Below are 25905 nucleotides of genomic sequence, written 5' to 3'. Positions count from 1 at the left end.
TTGGGATTCAAGATCTGGTCGCCCTACGTTTTCCCTGTCTTGCTCTCGATACATATCTGAAGTCGAAAAAAGTGCCGGCCTGCAAAAATGAGTGCTGGAGGCCCGACCTGCAACCACCGGCTCAAATTAATCACTGCATCAGCCACAGGCCATCCAGCATTGCCTTTCAAGCAAACGTACTTATCGTTTTTTAGCTGTAAGATGAGTTTCATTAAACCATTTTTACCATTAGAGGATGCATGGGTTTTTTCCTTTCCATAATTGAGCCAGTCTCTTAAGGGCCTCCTTTTCCTTTCCAAATCCCATAGCACGAGAAGGGTGAGTTTTTACCTCCTGTTAGCTATAGGTGATAAGTATTAGACTATTAATTTAAGCAAAACACAGGGAAGGCGTCTGCAGTCTTTTCTCAGACAAGGCCAAATATTTGTCTTACTACATACAAGCAGTGACTGCGAGACGGACAGTCCAAATTGCTCAACAGTAATTCTACTTAGACGTTTCTGCCTTTTCACTCCATACATGAAAATTTCTTCATGCAATTAGGGAGTTGAGATTCACATACAACTCAGCTACTAGGTATTTCATATAATCTTCAGACTTCCAATCAGCCCCTTGAAACCTGATTATCCACAATAAGTATGAAGTTTAGAAGGTGGAAAACAGACATTGAATTAATACAAATAGTCTTTCCAAATTCTTTTAGTTTATACTCTGTGTGTCTTTTTCAGTTATCGTGGACCATCCGCTTGCCTTTTCTCCAACAGACAATACAGGCTCAGCTTCCTCTGCAATCAAATGTTGTTCGAATGTCAATTTACCTTGAAAAAACAAAAGACAAAAGGCATTTGGCAAAACAGGAACGGTTTGTTTAATTAAACATTTCGGCCGGGAGAACAGATACAGAAATGGGATCTGAGGACTGTCCCAAGGTATAATTGCTCTGCATGGTGTTTTATACTTTTGTTTGGGTGCAAAGAAACAATTACAGCATTCATTTTGAGGTGAAGAATGTGAACAGTTGTCATGCAGTCATAAATAAGGTCCTGATAACAAATGCAGGTGGGCATCGACCCTGCATACACAATGTGGGCCAGCAGGTAACATGTCCAGATGTCTGGCCTGAGGAGCGTGTGATTGCTATGTGTTACTGTGAGTCCTGTGTCCTGATTGGCTGTGTGTTCCTAACTGCATGTGGCATCTGACTTTATGGTGTTTAGGAATGCGCACTACCATCTGGCCATGTGTTTTTCATTGAGGTCAATCTGCTGGGACCATTATGATGTCGCTGTGCTTACCTGTGATCTGAGTTTCCTGTTTGTGCATTTGTCTGCTGGCTACATGCCGCCTCACCTGTGACCTGTTAGTCAGTAACCTCAGGCCTAGGTCTCCGAGCCAGTCTGACCACATATTTTGGAATCGGGGTTGATAGAGAGTTCATGACGGGTGAACTCTAATAGTGATGTGATTTCGTTGTTATATGTGATCGTATCACGGTGCACATCAACATCGACTTTTCCAATATTAACACTACGAGGGGCGAGATGTGATATTTGCTGTAGACATGGAGTGGCCCCATAGAAGTTCACCCCGGTCAGCTGGTCACTGCCTTTGTGGCTCTTCCAACCCAATCACTGACTTGCTTTATACATTCCTGTTGAGTGAGTTCACGATAGATATGGATGGTATTTGAACCAGGCAAACTTAGGATGAACTTGGAACTCTTCTATGTCTACTAGGGCAGACCTTTATCTTGAACTGAGGCTGAAATCACAAATTTAATAACATTTCAATGACAGTGAAGCAGATTTTGCCCCACAATAACGACAGAGAGACTTACATTTGCAAACCATGAAGGTTTATTAGCAAATCAGTAAAGTTACAATCTCAAATTGAATCAATTAATCATAAATTAATAGTCCCCTGAATACAGCATGTATGAATATAATCTAGGTAATTCAATACAGCAAATTCAAGTACATGTTATTAAAGGCAGCCTATGCAAAATATGGTACAATTCTGTTCCCATAAAGGGGAAACTCATTAATGTTAAGCTCAAGTTATGGGCTAGATGGACAATTTCAGAAGAAGCAGGAATCGGCAAATACAGCATTGATACATGACCCAAATGAAAGTTCTGCAAAGAATGAGAAAGGAACGTACTTGTTCTCAACAGTAACTCTATGAGCAGAAAAATATGGAGCTTTTGGTCTCATGAGACCAATTTCTGACCACATTTGTCTGCCATGTTGGCTCCTCACTGAGCCCTACTCTTTTCAATCTTTATGTCACCCAACTGGCAAGACTTAACAAATCATTTGGATTCTCGGTGGTGTTATATGACAACAATACCCAAATAGTGATATCAGTATCCAGTAATGTAGAAGATACTGCCTCAAGATTTAGCTCCTGCTTGTCTCAGGTAGGTAATTGGATGAGGCTAAACTGCTTAAAGCTTAATTCTGGGAAAACTGAGGTTCTTCTCCTAAGCAAAGACAATTCATTTTGGTCACAAAATTAGTGGCCTCAGAGAATTAGGGCACTTCCTTCACCAGCGTCGAAAGTGAAGAATTTGCTGATTGTCTTTGACACCAAACTTAACTATGAAGATCAGTTTAATACTCTGGTTTCATCAGTATTTTCTACTTTAACATTATTCAGGAAATCTGCCCTTTTATTTCCCTGTCCTCCAAAAAACGGTGTTTCCTACTCTTGCCCTAGCAAAATTGGACAATGGCAATTCTCTGTTTATGGGCGTCCAGAAAAGACTTCTTCATAAACTTCAGATGCTACAGAATGCTTCTGCCCGGCTTCTGATGGGAATTCCAAAATATCAGTCTGTGTCCAGGCCTTAATTAAGATACTTTGGCTCCCAGTGGCTAAGATAATAGAATTCAAGGCCTTCTGTATAGATTTTAAAGCACTGTAAAACATCAGCCCTGGTTACATTCAGGACAGATTTATTTTGTATACCTCCTCGTGGAAGCTCAGATCCTCAGAAACCAAGCGCATTGTGCTGTTTAGGGCTAAACAAACATCTTGGGGAGGACAGAGTTTCTTTTTCAGGACGGCCAAATTGTGAAATTCTCTCCACATTAATCTAAAGAATTGTCTAGAATCTCTGAACTTTAGGAAATCTCTTAAGACCTGCCTTTTTAGTCACTAGTGTAGCCCTTTTTTCTACTGCCCTAGTCATGATAGTAGCCAAGACACCCCTCGGCATTCGAGTGCTATATACAATTAAAAATCAAATCAAAATCAAGAGAGGGCAAGGGATGTCTGCCTGTGAAGGTGAACAGAGGCAAATGCTACCTAACTAATTCAGCTTCACACGGTTAAAACATGGCATTTAATCCAAGTGATACATTATACAGGTTCACACTGAGTAAAAGGCAATCAAAAGCCATTGTTCCCGCTCTACTGTGTGCTGGCCTCCTACTAACGAGTAATACAATGCCAACTTCTTCCATCATTTTGGCATTCCCATGTCAATGTTAAGATAACTTTATGCCCTATCTATAGTTAAACAAAACCTATAAATCAGTTGTTTCACTAAATGTAAGGGTAAAATAGTGCGTGCACACATGTAAATAATGGTTATGCGGGTTACATGTTAACATTAACATTAAGCGCAAATATATAATGGTGACACTGCGTCACCAGTCCTAATATAATTAATCCACAGTAGAATTTGTAAACACCTACAATCTTACTTGGATCATAGCCATGAGTCTTATTTATTAATGAAATACAAACATGTGAAAAAAGCAACTAAAACAACTCTGTTAAGAGTGGCCACAATAGAATTAGTCCACAACAGATTGTGTAAACCCCTAAATGCTAACATGACACAGAGCCAGGGGTCTAATTCAATGAATGACTTGAAAATAATAAAGTAAATAAAAAATAATAAAATAAATAAAAACACAATAGAACAACTGAAACAACTGGGGCAAAATGAAACATATTTTGTTTCCTACGTTTGTCATAACTTGTGGAACACATCAAGCTTGTCCAACTTTTTATTTTTTAAAGTTTAATAAGCGGTGCATGTAGCCCTTCATGGGCACATTTTAATCCCTTCAACGGTTGTTTGCAAGGGAATCGGATTATAGAGCCCTTTCCATCAGGGTAGTCCTGCAAAGTTGGAAGGCCTAGGTGGTCTCCGCTGTTGCCTTCAAGCGCCCTGGCTGACGAGGGCAATGGGACGTGGTGCGAAGTTGAGCAGTCTCCCATCCCTTGCCGGCGCGTGTTATATTTCCTTTTTGGCATTGTGGACGAAGATGCTACAATGGGGCTAGATTCCTCATTAGACTCTTGCTATAGCGTCTTGACTGTCACTCCCAGCTGCTCCTGCCAAATCTGTGGTGATGTGCCCTACAGTCTTAGAGCCTAGTCCTGGTGGTTATCTGCACCACCACGCCACCGAGGCTGCAAGCCTACAGCACACACTATGGGGAAGAATGGAGGGGCACGAGCACGCGGCCTGAAGCGTGGTTGTAATTGGAGATCTGGAAGACTGGAGGATCAGATCACATCCTTAAGCTCCTCCAGCATGGTTTAAGCATGGTTTTGAGCGCTATGTGCCGCCGCCTCACTTCCCTCGTTGTCCCTGTTGCCAGTGGTCGGGGGAGCGGAGGGGCACGAGTGCGCACAGTAGTGCTTGGGCCTGTGCTTAAGGGCTTGGAGGCCTGGGGTCACAACCCAAGTAGTGCAGCTGGGCACGGTAGGTGGGCATGGAAGGTGGATAGATGGATGGGTAAATGAGCTGGGTACACCACGGACTGCCTCAGAGCCACTGAGGCTCAGTGTGTCCACTTCAGTCCCCCCCGTGTCCCTCACTGACTCTGTGATACTGGGCCCCAAGCTTGCCCCAGGCTTGCGGTGATGGTGCGGTTCCCCAGCCTTCCCCCACGCTCACTGCACCCACTGCTCACCACCGGGCAGCCCTAGGTTGCTGCTGTTACCGCTGCCCCTAGTTCTACTCCACTTGATCTGTTGGCTCCGTGGACCCCCGTGGAGCTGCTAGGGAGGCTCTCCCTGTCGGCTGTTGCGTCGGCCTTGGGACCCACGTGGATGGCGTGGGAGACGGTAGAGAACTGTAGTGAGGGGTGAAGGTGTCAATAGGGGTATTGGGGTGGTGGAGAACGTAGGAATCAGCCGTTGGCCATCAACGCCCCTTCCGGGTCCGCGGTCCTGGTAGTGGTAGCCGGTTGGCAGTCCGGCTCTCCGACTCACTCCGGGCTCACTGTGTTCTCTGCGTGCTACATGCTACATCCGAACCAAAACATGGAGTAAATTAGAAGAAAGTATAGCGAACACCCAGGAACCTGGTCTGGCCAGTAATAGGCCTGGGAAGGTCCAGAACATACCCTCCCCCCATTGCAAAGCGCTCTTCTCGACGGCAGAAGAAAGCCCAGAGATTAATGCTGATCAGCAAGTTGCCCCAGAGGAGGCAATAGGTGCAGAACCAGTTTATTTTTCCATCAGCATGATAGAAAACACTATAAAGAGCATAAGGAAGGAAGGCACCCCAGGGACAAACAGCTTTCCTTTTCCCAGCTCCTTAATAGTGCTTTTCAGCAGGCTACAGTCTCGGACTCCTGGAGAGGGTCCATACTCTGCCCAGTCTATAAAAAGGGAGATTGCACAGTTGTAATCAAATTATCATCTAATAGCTCTCCTAGACGTTTAGGGGAAAATTTATGACCGAATACTGCTGGACCAATTGGAAGACTGGGTCCAGAAGTGTCAAATCTTGCCATTTTTTCAATTTGGCTTCAGACCTGGGGCTTCAACAGTAGACAACAGCGTGGTGCTCTCATACGTGCAGCAGCAAGCAGTTAAAAACAATTGCCTGCTGTTATTCTGCTGCTTTGTGGATCACAGTGCAGCTTTCAGTGGGGTGGATCGTGAAACCTTATGGAGAAAGCTGTCAGCATGGGTTATTCCCGCACAACTCCTAAGAGGTATCAGTTCACTGTACACTCACACATGGGTCCGCGTTACAACTGGCCTAGGCACAATGTCTCTGAAGATAGCAACTAGCAGGGTCATATCCTGGCCCCCCTGCTGTTTAACTTGTACACAGCAGAATTATGGTCACAGCTGCATACCAGCAGTTTGGTTCCTCCAAAGATCGGCTCCACAAATCTTCGAAACATTTAATATGCTAATGATATCGTGATAATGGATTGCACAAAAAACGGTTTACAGCTGGCTTTAAATGTGCTGAATACATTCAACATACCCATCCCAGCTTCAAGTAAACCAGGATAAAACAAAAGTCCTTATATTTTGAAAATATAAAAACAAAAAGATCACTACCTGGCAGCTTGGAAGTCACACGATCCGCACAGCAAGGAAATACAATTACCTTGGCGTGTGGTTCACCGAAAATAGTTCAGCTGGGAGACAAAAAGGTGCTATCAGGAACTAAGCTGCTGTAACAGCATACAAGATCTCCCAACTGAACAATCAACTCAGAAGTGCGTTGGTCACCCTAATACTGAGGTGACTTTACTCCCCACCCTGCAGTATGGTAACCTGGCATATCCTGGTTCCCTAGAAGCCACCTTAGAACAAGTCCACTGCAGGGCGTATCTAAGAATCTTTCAACAACCAAAGTATATCCGACACTCAAGGCTCAGATTGGAACTGGGCCTCGTGTCGCAGAAGCCAGACTGCCAAGCAGCCATCATTAAATATTATATTCAGCTTAGGAAGGCAAACTTCATTCACTAAAACATTACTTGAGAATCATCTTTGAAATTCCTGGTAACCCCTGGTACATGCAGCTAAGCAAAGCTCTGAAGACCTTCGAAATGGGCGACTCCATCCAGCTGGCAGGCATCGTGGCATTTAGCGCTTGGAAAAAAATAATCAACAGAAGATCTAAAGAAATTTAAAGAGAGCAAGATTTACTCTCAGTTACCTCTCCATTATCAGTGCCAGTCCTAAATGACTCCTACTTGATCGGCGCTCCTCAGCCATACCTTTTGGAATCAATAAATGTGGGAACTTGACGTCAGATCCTTCTATGCGAATACCGATCAAGGACTTTAACCCGTCTTGGCCCGTAGACAGGGATATAAGAGCCTGTAGATTCTGCTCCTTCCAGCACGAGAGTTGGCTACACCGCCTTTGTTGCTGCCCCTCTTTAGCCGTTCATAGGAGACAATTAATCAAACCAGTAGCTTTGGTCTTGGGCGCACACTTGCATTGAGACAGCTAACATCTGCTTCTCACTCTTGGCAGCCTGTGCCTTAGCTAGATGTGCAAAATATGTTACAACACTCAGGCGATTGCTATCCCAGTTAGTGGGGGCGGCCAGCACAGAGCACAAAAGGATCAACAGAAGTCTAAGCACTATTAAATGAATTCTGAGTAATTGATTAATCTGCAGTTGAATATTACTTGCACAAGCTCTTTATTGATAAAATGGTATTTTAATGTGATTACATTTTAATTTCAAATGTCACTTATTTATTCCTTTTGTAATGGTTTTAATGAACTAAACAATAAAGACATAGCACACACACTAATACGTTTTATTAAGCATTTTAAGAATGTTGGCTTGTCCAACTTTTACAGTGTAGTTTTGCTTTTTATTTTATTTTGAGGCCTTTGTTCAGAAAATACGATTGTCAATTCCAATCTTCTGGTTTAGGCATAACATAAGTTTCAATTTTGTCCCCTCTGCTAGTAATGTTTTCATTAATACAATGAACATAGGCAGTGTTGTCACATTTTGGAAAGTCCTACTCAAATGCGCACAAATCAGTGGGGAAATATCGTTTAAGCCACAAACAGAACATTGAATGTCAACTGTTATCTGTGTATGGCAGCTCTACCACATGTGTTCAGGATCTTAGTACTGTCAACAACAGTTTACCTATCTCAGAATCATAGTTGTGTGTGCATATATACATACGGGGACCTTAACCTGTGTTTTCCAGGTGAAACACAGATCTTTCCACAGCTTGGTAAGTTTGGTAAACGTCAAAGCGAGTACATTCAACCAACCCTTACCTACATAAATGAAATTTAGTTTCAGAAAATCCTGTTTTTTTGTGATTGTTTGTATGGTTGTTCTTGCAGTCATCACAATTGATCTTAATCAGGCCTATTGCAAGAAAGTTCGTCTACAATTGTTTTACTGTTGGACTTGAAGCTGGCAGTGCATGTTGAATTTATACTACATACCCTCACTATATAAAAATACACCATTATAGAAAAATATTTTTGCACATGGCGACTGCATCCCAAAGTCGTATAGTTCAGACGGGGGCCTTCCGGTTGTTTAGTTTATTATTCTGCAGTTGGGTGTAGTGAAATATGTGAAACCACACAACAAGACCTGTTCGAGGATGCACAGCCTGTCTTTACAAAATGACAATATTGATGTGTTTTCAGGCTCTTGACGCCAGAATTTTGAAGTTGTTAAACTAATGCATTCTTTTATACGTGAGCAATTTTAGTGGCACTTTTGAATTTGAATTTGTAGTATATTTCTGGATTACAAACTACTGTGTTTTGCAAATATTTGGTAAGAGAATGGAAACTCACTACTTGGTCTCAAAGTTTTTTCCCTTGCAAATAAGATACTCTTACTTTTAACATTAAATCCATGACTCTTAGTGGCTACATGTGATAGTCCTAAATAAATGTTAATTTGCTGTGTCTATTCTCTTTGGATACCAGGCCTGAATTGCTCATTTTATTTTCACCCCTATCAGTTTCCAAGGCAGACACTTACGTGGAGCTCCGACTCCCAACAGCATCGCCGACCACATCGCGAACTCGGGTCATCTCCAACTCGAGCAACCCAGTGTGGAACGAAACCTTCCACTACCATGTCCATGGAGCCGTGAAGGTGAGATCACAGTGATGAATGGGTCAGGTACTTACCACTCACACTGCCACAAGTCAGAATCGGTGCAGTCCTGCACGACTACTTTGTCAACGCGTGGATGTCATTGAAGAGATTCTGATGACTCTCCCCTCCCATACATTTTCTTATACAGTGCACTTTGTAAACTATAGGAAGAGCGTATGCCACATGGCCACCCTCTTCACTAGGATGTCTCAGTTCCAAAGAGAGCTGACAGATTATGATGACAGTTTTTAGCTTTGATGGTTTGTGCCATCGGTTTTCTGCTCTGTTGCAGAAAGCACATCCCCCATACCGGTGGTCCAAGTGTGTTCCCCATTTAGAGTTACTGCAGCAATTGTGAGGGAACCTCTGGTGGTTGGTGAGGACTATCTGAGGAGACATTTCTGTAACACCATTTCCATTATAGCCTAGTGGCATTCAGGAATTTCTGTCCTTGTTCAGCAACCATCAACCCAAGTGAGAGTGCATTTTAATGTATATTTACAGAACATTCCATACAAGAACATCATGGTGGCCTTGCATGGAGCTGGCACCTTTGGAAAAAGGTGGCAGACTGGCAACGCTAAAAAAGTCTGCCAGTCGGATGCCTTTTTCACTGGTGACTCACCCACTGGAAAAACAGCTTTCTTCTGTGATTGTAATATGGATATCTAAGGAGGTGGAAATTATCATTTCAACATGTCTGTAATCAGATCTGCAAAAGAGAGCACACCCCTTCTTTGAAATTAGAATATTACCAGGTCTTAGAGTGATGATTTTTTTGTGTAAAAGCTCTTGCAGATCCATGTTACTTACATCATAATCATCATGTACATCAGATTGAATAGAGACAGGCAGCATGAGATATTCATCTACCATCAGATCAAATGTGTAATAATCTCATTCTTGAGGAATCTTCTAGTTAGAGGTACAAACCCAAGCTTTTAGCACCTTGCATACCATTCCAAAAATTATACTTTCAATAAGAGAGGTGAGGAGGAAGAAGGAAATGGACCCTGCTCAGGAAGACCCCAACTTCCTTTCTGTTAAACACAAGTTGGTCATCTTGAATACTGTAGAAGGGCTTTGGAATGAAGGTCCCGGTGTCCCTGTGCCCCCCACCCCCAGAGGGAAAAGAGAATCATCATAAATTAGACTGTTGCAGTAGGGGAGGACACCAAGAAGCACCCTGTACTGCAATTACATTAACCTTACCATCGCTCGACATAGATGTTGGAAAACCAGTCATGCCACTCTTTTAAAAAATGTAAGTTTATTGTTCGTCTTTTTTTTTTACCAGAAATATTGGCAAAGATCCTGGCCTGCAAGATTCACACAGAGGGGAATGTGTGTTCTGTTAAAAAATACAGCACTCCGTCCATCATCCTTTTGTGTTGCTAAAGTCGCCCTAAGTGGCCAGGGTATACCCAGACATGGGTCTCTTGCTCATTCTGCCACTGGATTCAAGCTAGCCTGGCTGATGAGGTGTTGTATATCCCAAAACGGGTCTCGGGATGCTTGTTTCCAATTAAGGATGGGCCTGGCCTGGCAGTCTGGGCTGGACTCTTCCCAAGGGGAGCAGTGTCAAGACTGATTTGGATATGGCTGGGTCCAAACTAGGGTGGCATGGTGAATAAAAGTACAATGGATTAAACCTAGATCTGTTACTGCGGTGAGTGTTTGAAACGTTTCAGCTCTCCATCATCCCCTTGTGTTGCTAAAGAAATAAGGTACATCACCAACTTAATTAAATTAATTAATTAAATAGAGAGAGAGAGATAACCTTAGGTGTGTCCTAAACTCCTCAGCCAACTTAATGGAAGGTGAAATGTTCCATCTCAGTTGACTTCATTCCAGGTGGCATATTTTGAATGTTGCATCACAGGCTAGCACTATTTTTCCTTCTTTTCCAATGAATCTACTTAAATCAGTTTTAAAAAGGGGTGGTCAGAACTTGCGGAGTTTAACTCTGTGGAAATCTGCGGAGTTACATGAAAACTCTGCAAGATTCTTAGTAGTTCAGCAAGTGGGTTGAAATTAGCACATCATGCTGCCCGATCTGATTTTTTTTAACACCAGGAGCTTGTTCCACATTGAAAAATCAGTGCGAACAGCACCACGCGGCACACTCGAGGGAACTGCTGCTCGAGATGGTTTTGCTGCCGGTCGAATACATTTTCTTCAATGGCAGCTTTCTCAATGCAAAGATTTGCAACCACCAGTGGTGGGAAAGTCTCACGGGTGCTCTCCTAGCTCCGAAAATTGCGTTAGGGGTCTCCAATTCTCCTTCACCAACTTACTATTGGCAAGTCAAGTGTGAGAAAAAACTCTGCCATTTGGCAGAATTTGTCCGGAACTCCTCGTTATGTGCGTAACGCGAAGTGGTCAAAACTCTGCCAACTCCGCAAGTGGAGCAGAATTTATTTGTTGCTAGTGATTTTTCATGGCACCTCCTGCCAGAATGGTTTGGCTAACATTCCGCTTTATAGGTTCAATGAACATATTATAGAACATCTCAAAACGTCTTTCTCTTGAAAACATTGTCTCATCCTTCTGTTATGTATTTTCTAACTCGGCAAGCATGTGTTCCTTATTGGCTGTTCTATGGCCCTCATATAGTGTTTCTTCTCCGTTCAAAGTTTTTCAAGCATCTTTCTTAATTGTTCACATTGCATTTTTGATTCCTCCTCCGTGGTCACTCATTCCTTTGGATGGAGGCTACTCTTGCACGTCTTTGAGAATCTGCAAACTTCTCTTTATTCTATCTACAAGGAGCCTAGAAGCTGGATAGCTCAGTTGATAACTCCTGGTCATGGCAGGAACCTTTGGTGTGTCCACTCCACCATGGAGAAAAGTTGATGGGTGCATTTGGAAATAGGGCTTATGGATCATGTTGTCGATTTGGTACATTTTAAAGCAGAAAGCGAAACTAGGGATGGTATCTAAAATCCTCGACTTCGAGTGCAGACACAGAAGGAATTTGACAGGAGGGATTAGAGTGCAACCTCGAGAAACGTAGCCAAATTTTAAGAGGCAATAACCAAGAGAAAAAAGACAGAATTGTTGAAAACCAAAGTTAAAGGTCTTGAAATGTGAAGGGTGAATGGCAGATGGGGTGTACCTGGGGAAAAGAGAAAGCCCTGCATCTGTGCTGGCCACCCAGGTGAACATGGTAGGCTTTTTTTCTCATATTTTGGTTGAACTCAGATGTAAATATAGAAGGCTTGGTCCAGTGTACTGTCTATCACCTTTCTCTCCTGAGGAGGTCTGCTGCTTTGGTATGGCTATGGACTGTAGCATGATGGTCAGGCTATTGGACTGTAGTAACACAGTGGTTGCAGGTCCACCTACAAGCACTTACTCAATTCAAGATGGTGCCGCATGCTGCAGCCACGTGGGGTGCCTATGCTGCCAAGTTTCATCATTTATTAGTTTTTCAAACGTTCAACTGAGATCTGATTACACTGAGGATTCGTACGTCAGGATTTCAGCTGTTGAAAGCTATGAAACAGTTGTTTAAGGTAAGGCCACAGTGGTATACCATTCTTTTCCAACATCATTGAGGTTGGAGGATTTTGTGATAAACGTCCTTAGGGAATTTTACTTTCTCTTCTTTTTTAGCTTTTATTATTTTATTTTCTGTTGTTTGTTTTATATAAACAGAAGCCATTATTAGTTTAGGTCTTTGGGCGGGGGTGGGGGCTTTAGCTTCCTCTGAACGTAGATTCAGCATTTATTCCAGCGCTGGCATGGTAAAGTCTTTAGCACCCAGGCTTTATTCCACTCCTATACAATAATACACTGTTACCATCACCGCCAGGCCAATATTACCGAATGTGGCAGTTATTGAGGCTAACGATTCTCCAGTTGGTGGTTACTAGTCGTAAATGGTACTTTGTCCAGCCCTCAGTGTCTCCAGTTTATTATTTGCAACGTATGCAGTGCATTTGAAGCAGAAATCTGCTAGTCTGTCAAGAAAAATAAAAAAATAAAAAACTGAAATTGCAAAATTTGTTTGCTATTTTATCTCGCGGAATCATTTCAAATGCATGCAAAATCATCTTTGTGTCTCTCTGGTGGGTTTCACATGGAGTTATCAGATATTTCTTTCCCACCATAGAATATACTGGAGCTGACCCTCCTTGACAAGGATGTTGTTCTCGACGATGAACTCTTGGCTGTCAGCTTTGATGTTGGGAGGCTCACACCTGGTAAGCCGCTGAAGAGCACATTCCCAATAAAACCACAGGTGAGTCTATTTCCCTCACTTTTAATTTTCCAAACCTGTTGTTCGAACCCTCTTTGGTATATCCATAAGACTGTGAAGGGTTAATGTGATGGGATTATGTTAATTAAGTGGAGCTCTTTGTACATATGACAATACAATACAATAGACATCACACACTTCGGGGGGAGGGGCATGGCCAAGGAGGAGACCCATGAAGATGCGTCTCCCTGAGCTCCGATGTTGGTCCCCCATGCCCCCTTGATTAACCAGTTAATGCTAACTTGTTTGACAGAATGAGACCCCAGGAGGTTCATGGAGGCATTATTCGAAAAAATGTGTTTATTGGGCTCTTCAAGTCCATTTCTGATGGCTCACTGGTTTGACTCCAGTTACAAGATGGCGGGCCACCCTGTTCTGATGGTGACGACGGCCTTGGAAACGTCAGTGGGTGACCAGCTGCTTCTTAACACCAGCTGTGACAACTATTGCCTCGACCCTGCGGACAGTGTGAATACCCTTGGTGCTGGGGCAGGGCTGCCATGCTGCTTCCGACCGAGACGGCAGCCTGCATCCATGGGAGACCCGCAGTTTATTTCCTCTTTGGAGGACCTGATACTCAAGTTGAAGCTTCAGCGGGGAGCAAGATGGCTGTGAAAGAGACATCAGAGTGTTCGACGATGATGATTTGACTGTCCCCGGGGTGGATTGCAAAGGGGGGTATGCCCTTCCCAATTCACCGAACAGTGGAATTACTGTGGCCTGGAGGGTAGGAGCAAGTGAGGAGTGTGGCTGTCTCATCCCCGGCGTGGGCTGCGGATGACTGCTCCAAGCCTTGTAGGTCGGGAGAAGCGTGGAGGTAGGGAGAGCTGGGAAGCAGCCACTGAATTGTGCCTGTACGGGCACTTCCTATGACCTCTAAGGATCCCAGCATCGGAGCCCGGTTGGGAGGGACCTAGGGCCAGTCCACAATGTTGGACAAAGTCAAGGATCTTCAGAATTGCTCCAGAACAAACAGTCTCAGGATCAGCGGCATTGCAGCAACCGTCCCCCTGGCAGACCTCGAGTCCCAAGTCCAGGCCCTCTTCGCCCACCTTTTGCAAGTGATTGATGATGTTCTGTTTCTACTTGTTCGTACTTGTATGGTCTACTTAGCATACCAGCAGCAAAATAAACTTTCCCCAGATGTATGTATACGAGCCCACTACTTCCATGTGAAAGAAAAAATCTGACAAGCTGTGAGCCAACAGGAACCTATTGTCTTTTGAGGGAACTTGATTCTGCTGTTCCAGCATGTCGTGACCAATACCTTGACAAAACGTAAAGAATTTCAGGAGGTGACTCAGTATCTGCAAATTAAAAAAATGTTATATCGTTGGGTTTTCCTTTCCAACTATACTTCACTCACAATGACAAGAGGTAATTGATCCGCACCCCCACAAGAAGCTCTCAGTCATTAGGCATGGTGCCACTCACAGACACTAACACCATCCAGGAGCGGACCGTCTACTCCTTGCAGACCAAGGTTGCGGCCAGCACTTCCAATCTACGTGTACATCCCGGAGAAGAGCTCATAACCAACACTGTCAAAGGGACAAAGACTGCCGACCATCCACATCAGAAGAGGTTCCCCCCCCACAAGGTACTTCCCATGACCCTCCAATCTCACTCAAGCTTGATCATCACCTCACAAGAACTGTTGACTATTTACCATACTGGGTTGTTTATCTCAATCCATTTATTTGCCTACAGGGGAATGGGGTCTCTCTTGTGTGATCCAGGAGTCAGCCTCCTCATTATTTACTGTATCCCAGCAAGTCATTACGGCCCGCAGAGGTTATATCCTACACCACCTTTTCCCAATGGATCCCCCTCAAGGGCCCTTCTTCCAATGTCAATTATCCCTACTCCTTTTCTATTTGGAGTTAAATAGTGTCTATGTTTTCCCGCTATCAAACACGAATGTCACTGCTCGTACTGACCCCCAATCCTTCCTCTAGGCACACTATAACCCGCAGCATTCAGAGACCGAAACACACCAAATACTATGACCCCCCTTGCAGTTTGTATCACTTAATGTACAAGGCGTGGACTCCACAATTCAGCGTTGAGCCTTATTACAATAGTTGCAACCGAAAGAGGTGGATATAGCGTTGCTGCAGAAATCCAGGTCCTTCATCAGGATAGTAAAAATGTTCAGTCTTACTGGTACCCAACCCAGTTTAATTCCTCATACATACACAAGCCTAGAGGGGTGGTGATCCTTCTTCGGAGGGATTTATCTTTTCGGGTGGACATTACGCTTTTTGACCACGAGGGTAGACTGATGGGGCAAGCGGATTCATAGGTGGGACCAATCTGACTGTTTTCTTGTTACGGCCCTAATGGGGACAAGCAAACCTACTTTAAGGGTCTCCTTCCCAAAATCTCTCAATTTGCAAAGGGCAACATAGTTCTGGGAGGTGACTTCAGTGTCCCCTGGATCCCGACCTGGATCGTTCCCACCCTAACCATGGCGATGCAACCCCCACAAAAGGTATGACAGATCTGGCGTTGGTATCACATGTGTGAACACGCTTAATACACATTACTCTTACATGCACAAAACGTATTCCTGCATAGATTATTTTGTGGTGCCCTCTTGCTCAGGCTTCTGGACACCACTATCAACATTAAATCTCTCTCCGACCACCACCCGGTCTGGTTGACGAGGAGCTTGGAGAAAACCTCATAACCATTCCCCAAACAATGGGTAGTAAACTAAATTGCACTGAGAAACCCTGCCTTGTGGGACCGTGTATGCATTGTTATTGAACCCTGTTTTAAAGAGAATGATAATGGTGACGTGCCTATCTATACTGTATGGGATGCTGCTAAGGTGGGCTTCTGTGGTAAGGTTGTATCTCACATGCAACATCCGATCACTAAACAACGCAAACAGGAGTTGGATGCTCAGATCTCTGGCTGGGGACCAGCACACGTGCAGGGGAACATCCAAGGCTCTGTGGTGGCTGGTAACTTTTGAAAGTGGTGGGGCGTAAGCGTTCTTTCCAACTTTCACGGCATGAGCGAGGCAGCTACAAGGTCCCAAGGTCTGAACTGCACAATGTAAAAGCAAAAATCGTGGGACCAATCCGGGTTTCCCGCTTGACCAAAATGTGTAATCCTAGGCAAATATTTTATTTCACCAAGTCTCCCTTTTCTTCGTTATCACATATGATTGCACCTTAAATACCCAAGGTCAGGAGCACATGCTCTGTAGAAAGAAGTTATGTTTGATATCATTGAAAATAATGTTACTTCACTTGAGTACATTCTAAATATGTATACATCTAACATTCATGGATAGTGACGTGTGTTTCCAATATTGTAAACAGCAGCAGCAATTCACTAATATAACTGCAAATAATCTCTGTGACATTCTCCAATTTCTGAGCTGAGGTCCTGTTTTGATCTAAAAGATTTTTTTGTTTCATGAAACATAAGCCCAACATTTCTCGGCAAAATGCCTACAAAAGACTCTCCCACGTCGCCCACATTTAACATGAATTAAAGGAAATGGGTAGCTCAAACAATCGTTATAAGAATTATTCAAGGTCAACAGGGCAAGGCTCGCTGCTGAACAGAGCCGGCTCTATCAGGGCCCCTCCTGAAAGGCTGGGGCCCAGGGGCCACTTTAGCCATTATTTATACTCTTTTGGTAGCTATAACGTTATAGTGATTATGTGCAGTGTATCTCCTGTGTGTCCTATTGTTCAGGTGTTACAACTCAATGCAATTTGTTATTTTAAAAAAAGCCTCTAATAGTAGGTGTACATATCAAATGACTAACAGAAATCACGTGAAATCACATTAAAAAAAAACAACATATGTAAAAGAGCGTGCAGGCACTCATGCTCTTATACACGCGGTCACACAGATTGAGAAGTACGGCAGCTAACGCGGGGGGGGGGGGGGGGGGGGGTTGGGGGGGGGGGGGGCTGCTGTGTTACTGCGAGCAGTGAGTCCTGGCATCGTGCTCCACCCAGCTCAGACACCAGCGCGCGCCTCCCTTCAGGTTCAGCAATGCTTGCAAAGCACCGACCCCTTCATCTGTTCCCGTTGTGGATCCAGGTCCTGAGACCGGTAATTGCATTTGATTCCTGCAATTTACCATTGACTCGGGGTCCAAAATTAGGATCACACGCGCAAGTACAGATCCATCCATAGGCTGGTATTACCACCAGAGGCAAAGCCGATGCCTGCCTCGAGTTCCGCGTGCACTCCACATACACCAACGGACTTCCTGTCGGAGAAACTCGCTTCATGGAAACCCGTGGTCTGTACCTGTAAGCGGTGCTTGAAATAGAAAAATTAAAGTGCCGGTACTCTGTGCCAGAGTACCTGCCTGTTTCCGAGAAGTGCAGGTACTCTCTAATGAAAAGTATTACGCTTTTCTTGAGCTGCGCCGGTACTCTCCCTTTCAAAATAAAAAAGTGCCGGTACTCGGGTACCGGACAGTACCGGCCCATTTAAAGCACTGAAAATTACAGAGTCCCAGCGGCAAGTCACTCACTCTTCTCATCGGTTTTTCGGAAAAATAAAAATAGACTACTACAGAGTGAAGAGATGATCCCTTACTCACCACTGATCTTTATAACGTACCTTTTCTGTCTTGTACACTATAGCGCAAGGTGCACATCAAGCGCTATGCCGGGCACATCCTGTAGGCCGGTGAGGTGTCACCGAGGCACGCTCCGCGCTGGTGCGCCGGACAGATCAAATCCAGATCTGAGATTGCCAGCCACACTTTCAAGCTGGTCACACAGCGCAGTGTTAACTTCCAGGATTCAATCTGCCCAGTGCGTGGAGTCACCTTGGGCTATTTGTTACTTGTGCATGGCTGCGCAATTGTATTCCAACATGCTGGAATTCTTTGCAAGCCACTAACATTCTATACATCTATTCTGAACGTACGAGGTGCACTTTGGGAGTAGGTTCTGACGTTGTGGAGGTCGCTTTGTGCCAAAGAGCCAATGCCGATGTAACCCTTATGATAGTTATTATATTAAATAGCATGAGAGCTGTGGCGGGATTGGATAGACAGAGCAAACCAGCGCTCCAGTGAAGGCACAGAGGGCCCAGCCCCTGCTCTCAAGACAGAATGGATTTATCGCGAGAAGCCTTAAGTACGCATGTCAGGCTGGCAGAGTCCAGACACCGGTCAGTCTGTCATGTGCAGCTTAATTGCACAGCTCTTCTGCTCTACATACAACAGCCACGCCCCCTCTGTCCCTCCCTCTCTATTGGCACGTGACATCACGTCATTTCCTTCCAAAGAGGTCAGTGAAACTATGTGCTATTTGATCAAAGTAATTGGCACTAACGAATTAAACCTCAATAACGATAACAGAACAGAAAATAAAATAAAGAATTCAAGCTGCTTTATTTTTCAGGGGTACTCGCAGCCCAAACTCGTGGGGCAAAGCTCCTCTGCCCCTATAAAGGAGCCGCTGCTGATTCAAACAATACTACTCTGACTTATTCCAGGCACAAGTCTTCGATGAGCGTCTTCAAGATGATTATCTCCAGGGCCGCACGCCCTCGGACCTAGAGGCAGATATGCGCCTCCTCGAAGAGGACATCGCCCACAGTGAAGTCCAGGAGGACACTATTGGTCTGCTCCCTAGAAAGGCACCAGGCTCCAATAGTTTTCCCACTTCTTTTTACAGGGTCTACACCTTGTTACTAATGAAGCCCTTAACAAAGGTCTTCACCTATTTCCTAGAGTCAGGGGTAGTGACTGATTCCATGAGAAGGCCCCACATTGTTCTCCTTCTGAAGCCTGTCCCTTCTGCTCTCCGACTGTGTTCTTGAATTGTGATGTTACAATATTCACCTCAATATTGGTGGCTTCGATTACTCCATGTTTGGCCTTCCTTAATAGGCTCCCAACAGTTATGCTTTATCAAGCACAGGCAGGCCAATGATAACACCAGATTGGCAGTAGCACTTATGGAGGTGGCAGACCGTAGGAGACAACCAATGACCCTCCTCTCCTTTGATGCAGAGAAGACTTTCAACAGGGTCGACTGGTCTTACCTGTCGAACGTGCTGGATAACTCTCCTGGGCCCCAAAATGAAGGCGGTCATCCTAGCTAACTATAAACAGCCCAGCCCGCACAGTGAGGAATACACCTCAGGGCTGTCATTATCGAGAGGGACAAGGCAGGGCTGCCTCTCGTCCCCGTTGATAATTGCCCTGGCTATGGAACCCCTCGTTTCCAAAATCCAGAATAACTCTAATATCCATAGCATATGAGTGAGGAACACAGAACATAAATTAGCTCTCTTCACAGATGACATTCTCTGCTTTGTCACCGATCTTGAGACCACCTCGCCAGCACTACAAGCTGAAATGGACCGCTACGCTCTCAACTACTCCAAATCTCGAGGTATTGGGGTGGCAGATCCACAAGGGGATAATACACTGTCCCCTGCGCTGGGCAGGGTATACCTGGGCGGGGTCCACCATCCGGTATCTGAGGATTAATCTACCTAGCCATTCTAGAGCAATATATGACTGCAATGATCACAACCATATTTAAGGATCTTTACAGATGGGGGAAACTGAAAATGTCCTGGGTGGGTAGGTTGAACAGTCTTAAAATGAACTTTATGCCTCACCACTTATGTCTTACAGACACTCCCCCAGACTCTCCCACACACAGCTACTTTGTAGAAAACTGCATAGTTTTATCTGGGAGGGGCAAACACCATAGGGTGGCTCGAGCATCTCTACTTAAGCCTAACCAGGACAGTGCAGTAGTTTTTCCTGACATTGGCACACACCTACTAGCAGCCCAGCTGCGCCCCTCCCTTGATTGGAACCACGACCCTAAGAGCAAGCCATGGCTACAGGTAGAACAAGAGTTTTCAACCATGCCACTCAGACATTTTGTGGATGCTGAAGGGGGCCTGGTCCTGTTCCCCACCCCTCCTATCTATAACGTCCACACTGTTGTCTAGTGGGATACCATACATGGCAACATGACATTCCTGTAATATCCATTTCCCATCACTCCTTTAATAGATAACCCAGATTATCTACTAGGATGGTTGGACCTGAGGTTTCTCCGATGGAATGGTGGCCGGCCACCATGTTTGAGGGAGTTCTATAAAGGGGAAGATTTACGGCTGAGGGAGGAGTTAAATGAGCACTAAGGCCTAACTCGACAACATACCTAAACTCACACGAGCTCTGTATTGGGTGCGGAGCGACCAGGCAAGGAGGGCGCTTCAGAGGGAAGAAACACAAATTGAATATTTGTTGACTTATAATGTGAGACCTAAGGGCATTTTATGGTTCTTGAGATTTTAATTGCTTCCTGACGGCTGGATGCACAAGGAACTTTTCAGCAGGTGCTTTTAAATCATAGGTTTCTAAGTTATTGCTAAACACAGTGCCCCCCTGAGTTCATGCCTGCAATCAGTTTCAAAACTGAAGGCTGTGAAGAAGGACATTTTTTCGGCTTGCAGCAGTCCTGGATTTACAGAGAAAGCGGCCATCGCCACGAGATGTTGTTTCAGGAACAGCCAAATAGCATACTTAAAAAACATTTTTACAATATTTTTGCTATATGTTTCCAAAGGAAAGTCACTGAATATATTCAGTACTCCTAAGTGCCCTATGGAGTCCAATGAGTTAGATTCAACAACATGTGTGGCCATCAGTGACAGACTCTGAAAATGAAAATGTGGAAAAAAAGGTTGCGCTACAGAACAGTTAGTGTCTTTCTGAAATAGTGTATCACTGATGAAAAACAACTTTTATAAAACCTGTATCGAGCAAGATATTTGCTTGCATACATGATGCTTGCTTGTTATTGGCGCTATATGGCTTTGTAGTATACACTTTCTTGGATTCAAAGTGACTGCAACATGGTATTCAGGGCCGGACGGCCGTAGCGGGCATCAGGCGTTTCCCCGGGAGGGTGGAAGGGTGGGGTTCAGTTTTGTTACTTGGGTCTGGTTTTGCAGCGGCTCTTCACACTTGCGCCGTCTCCCCTACCGGCCTCTGGTCCAACACAATTTCCAGGGCTGCTTTGGGTCCAGTCAGGCCCTGATGATATTATGTTGATTGAAACAAGGGTGCAAGAACCTGGACCTTTAGACTGCGGGGGAGGGAGGTTTCAGTATTCATTTAAGTTGTGTTTGAGCTTCCACAATGAAACAGTGTAGCGCTTTGCCTTTGCGTAGTTGCCCCTTTATGGTCACCAGTCAAATACTTTGCCAAACCGCCTCCTTCTTTGCATTTCACAGTGGGCCACGCGTGTCTTACTTCCAGCCTTTGTGGAACCTTTACTCACCCTGGGGTTTGGAGCATGAAGGATGGGTAAACCAGGAGCAGTTGCCAACAGTGCCTGCAGCCACCCCTTACAGCCACCAAGAAGGAGGCCTTGGCACCTCAATGTGGCATTCAGGTGGAAGCCACCTAAGTCATAAAGACATTGGACTCTGAACCAAGAGTCCTCATTGAACCAAGAGTAGGATGAGCTGCAGATCTCCCAAAGCCTAAAACTGTCCTTGAGACAAGACCAGACAAACTGAGATACCTTGATTTATTGAATGGTTTATAATGCTGCTAAGCACTGTAAACCAAAGCTGTTACTATTACCACACATAATGATACTCACAGTACCCACCTTCGAAGGATGTCGGGCTGATTCAGTTTGAAACTACCTTCAAATCTCAGCAGATATCAGCAGTGACACTCAGACAGAGGGATCCGGTCGCCGGGAAGAGAACTCACTGACACTAACCCCTATAGCTGTCAACTTTCCTAAGTCTGTTTGTGATGTGCGGCTCCAATGCAGGTTATTTCTTTGTTTCTTTGAATTCTGGGACTTTTAGTACTGTTTTATATTGTAATAAACAAGACGTGAACTGCTGATTACTACCAATTTGTATGTTGTATATATATATGTTCGATGGCATGTGTAGCTGCAGATACACATGCTTTGCACATCCCGCCATCAAGTGTTGGGCTCGGAGTATTACAAGTTGTTTTTCTTCGAAGAAGTCTTTTTGAGTCACGAGATCGAGGGACTCCTCCCCTTTCGGCTCCATTGCGCATGGGCGTCGACTCCATCTTAGATTGTTTTCTTTCCGCCATCGGGTTCGGACGTGTTCATTTTCGCTTCGCTCCGCGCTTCGGAAAGTTAGTGAAAAACTCGGAACATTCGACGGTATTGTTTGCGTTCGGTATCGGGTTAGTTACAACAGATCGACACCGAATTTTGAAGAGCTCCGGCGGCCCTTCGAGATTTTTGATTCCCCGGCGTGGCCTGGTCGGCCCGACCGCTTGCGTCTTCAAGGCTAATGGAACGGACCCCATTCCGCTTCTGCCCCGAATGTCACAACAAGTATCCTTACACAGATCAGCATTTGGTCTGTAATTTGTGTTTGTCGCCAGAACACAAAGAGGATACCTGTGAGGCCTGTCGAGCATTTTGGTCCAGGAAGACTTTAAGGGACCGAAGAGCAAGAAGACTACAGATGGCGTCGGTGCTGACAGGACAAAAACACATGGAGGAAGAAGAGGAAGCCTTCTCCATCGAGGATTCGGACTCGGAAGAGGTCGATCCTGAACAGACGCCGAAAACCATGAGTAAGACGTCGATGCACAAGACTCACGTAAAGACCAGTAAAGCCCAGGGTACGCCACCGCCAACAGGCCATGGCTTAACCCGAAAAATAGGTGACCGGGCATCGGCACCGAAAAAGGGCATGCATGTGTCGAAGTCATCCGACTCCGGTCGAGATATCGGCACTGAGCACACTCAACCCCGAGACACCGGGTCAGAGCAGACTCGAGCCCGAGACACCAGGGCAGAGCAATCTCGGCACCGAGAGAGCGGCACCGAACCAAGTCGGCACCGAGAAATCAGTACACCGAAGAGCAAAAAAGTGTCGTCGGAACCGAAAAAGGCATCCGAAAACGTTTCGACACCGAAACATCTGGCCTCGGAACCGAAATCTAGTTCCTACACAGAGCAACAAGGCCGGTCCTCACAAATGCAAACACATAGATTTGGACAGGAACTGGAGACAATGGAGCCAGACTATACCCAAAGAAGGCTCCACATCCAAAAAGAAACCGGGAAGATCAGTACTCTCCCTCTAATTCGAATGAAACGAAAACTTGCCTTCCAAGAGAAAGACAAGCAGCCACAGGCGAAGGTGGCTAAACAAGTAACCCTGCCACCATCTCCACAATGCTCTCCACAACCATCACCGGTAGCCACTCCACCAATGATGCAATCCCCAACACATACAGGGATGAGTCCGAATGATCCAGACGCGTGGGATCTTTATGATGCGCCAGTGTCAGATAACAGTCCCGACTGTTATCCAGCTAGACCGTCACCACCAGAAGATAGTACAGCCTACGCACAGGTGGTGTCAAGGGCAGCGGCGTTTCATAATGTCAGCCTGCATGCTGAGCCAATTGAAGACGACTTTCTATTTAATACACTGTCGTCCACACACAGCCAGTACCAGAGTCTCCCCATGCTACCTGGAATGCTGAAACACTCCAAACAAGTGTTTGAGGAGCCTGTGAAAGGAAGGGCCATTACTCCAAGGGTGGAGAAAAAATATAAACCGCCACCAACAGACCCCGTGTACATCACACAACAGTTAACACCGGACTCAGTGGTAGTAGGGGCAGCTCGCAAGAGGGCGAACTCACACACTTCAGGAGATGCACCACCTCCAGACAAAGAGAGTCGTAAGTTCAACACGGCAGGGAAAAGGGTGGCAGCACAGGCAGCAAACCAGTGGCGTATTGCCAACTCACAGGCTTTGTTGGCCAGATATGATAGGGCTCATTGGGACGAAATGCAACACTTTATAGAACATTTACCCAAGGAGTTCCAAAAGAGAGCACAGCAAGTGGTGGAAGAAGGACAGAGTATCTCGAACAATCAGATACGGTCAGCAATGGATGCAGCAGACACAGCTGCTAGAACTGTAAACACAGCAGTGACAATAAGGAGACATGCATGGCTGCGTACATCAGGATTCAAGACGGAAATACAACAAGCCGTGCTGAATATGCCATTTAACGGACAGCAGTTGTTTGGGCCGGAGGTGGACACTGCTATCGAAAAACTTAAAAAGGACACTGATACGGCCAAAGCCATGGGCGCACTCTACTCCCCACAGAGCAGAGGCACATTCCGTAAAACACAGTTTCGAGGACAAAGCACGGAACCCACAACCTCACAAACAAGGCCCACTTATCAAAGTCAATATCCGCGGGGAAGTTTTTGGGGACAATATAGAGGGGGACAATTCCAAATAAGTAGAGGGAAGCTCCAGAGTCCCAAGACTCCACAAAACAAGCAGTGACTTTGACGTCACAAATCCCCAACACATAACACCTGTGGGGGGGAGACTAACCAAGTTCTACAAACAAAGGGAGGAAATAACAACAGACACTTGGGTCCTAGCAATTATCCAGCATGGTTATTACATAGAATTTCTCAAATTACCTCCAAATGTCCCACCGAAAACACACAATATGTCAAAACAACACATGGATCTTCTACAACTGGAGGTCCAAGCGTTGATACAAAAAGATGCAATAGAACTGGTACCAATTCATCAGAGAGGGACAGGAGTTTACTCGCTGTACTTTCTCATACCCAAAAAGGACAAAACTCTAAGACCTATATTAGATCTCAGAACATTAAATATCTACATCAAATCAGATCACTTTCACATGGTGACATTACAGGACGTAATCCCATTGCTCAAACAACAAGATTACATGACAACACTAGACCTAAAGGATGCATACTTCCATATACCGATACATCCTTCACACAGAAAGTATTTAAGGTTTGTATTCCAAGGGGTACATTACCAATTCAAAGTGTTGCCATTCGGGAAAACAACTGCGCCAAGAGTTTTACAAAATGCCTGGCAGTAGTAGCTGCTCATATCAGAAGGCAGCAAATACATGTGTTTCCGTACCTAGACGATTGGTTAATCAAAACCAACACGCAAGAACGGTGTTCACAACACACAAAGTATGTCATAGAAACCCTCCACAAACTAGGTTTCTCACTCAACTACACAAAGTCACACCTTCAGCCGTGTCAAACACAGCAATACTTAGGAGCGACAATCAACACAACAAAAGGGATTGCCACTCCAAGTCCACAAAGGGTACAGGCATTTCACAATGTAATACAGGCCATGTATCCAAAACAAAAAATACAAGTCAAGATGGTGATGAAACTACTAGGCATGATGTCCTCATGCATAGCCATTGTCCCAAACACAAGATTGCACATGCGGCCCTTACAACAGTGCCTAGCATCACAATGGTCACAGGCACAGGGTCAACTTCTAGATCTAGTGTTGATAGACCGCCAAACATACACCTCGCTTCAATGGTGGAACAATATAAATTTAAACCAAGGGCGGCCTTTCCAAGACCCAGTGCCTCAATACATAATAACGACAGATGCCTCCATGATAGGGTGGGGAGCACACCTCAACCAACACAGCATCCAAGGACAATGGGACACTCGGCAGAGACAGCTTCACATAAATCACTTAGAACTACTGGCAGTATTTCTAGCGTTGAAAGCATTTCAACCCATAATAAGCCACAAACACATTCTTGTCAAAACAGACAACATGACAACGATGTATTATCTGAACAAACAAGGAGGAACACACTCGACACAGTTGTGTCTCCTGGCACAGAGAATATGGCATTGGGCGATTCACAACCACATTCGCGTAATAGCAC

The 25905-nt window shown here is 45.0% G+C and overlaps 1 protein-coding gene across 1 annotated transcript in view; it reads left to right on the top strand.

Moving 5' to 3' along the window:
* PLA2G4F (phospholipase A2 group IVF) overlaps positions 1-25905 on the top strand; it is a 218345-nt gene that overhangs the window by 55336 nt on the left and 137104 nt on the right. The window contains exons 3-4 of the mRNA XM_069208777.1: positions 8736-8872; positions 12993-13121. Coding sequence (XP_069064878.1) covers positions 8736-8872; positions 12993-13121 — 266 coding nt within the window. The remainder of the gene's footprint in view (positions 1-8735; positions 8873-12992; positions 13122-25905) is intronic.

This window comes from Pleurodeles waltl, chromosome 9 (genome assembly GCF_031143425.1).
Source record: "Pleurodeles waltl isolate 20211129_DDA chromosome 9, aPleWal1.hap1.20221129, whole genome shotgun sequence".
NCBI lineage: Eukaryota > Metazoa > Chordata > Amphibia > Caudata > Salamandridae > Pleurodeles > Pleurodeles waltl.
Note: the sequence above shows the minus strand (reverse complement) of the source record. Positions and strands in the feature narration are given on the sequence as shown.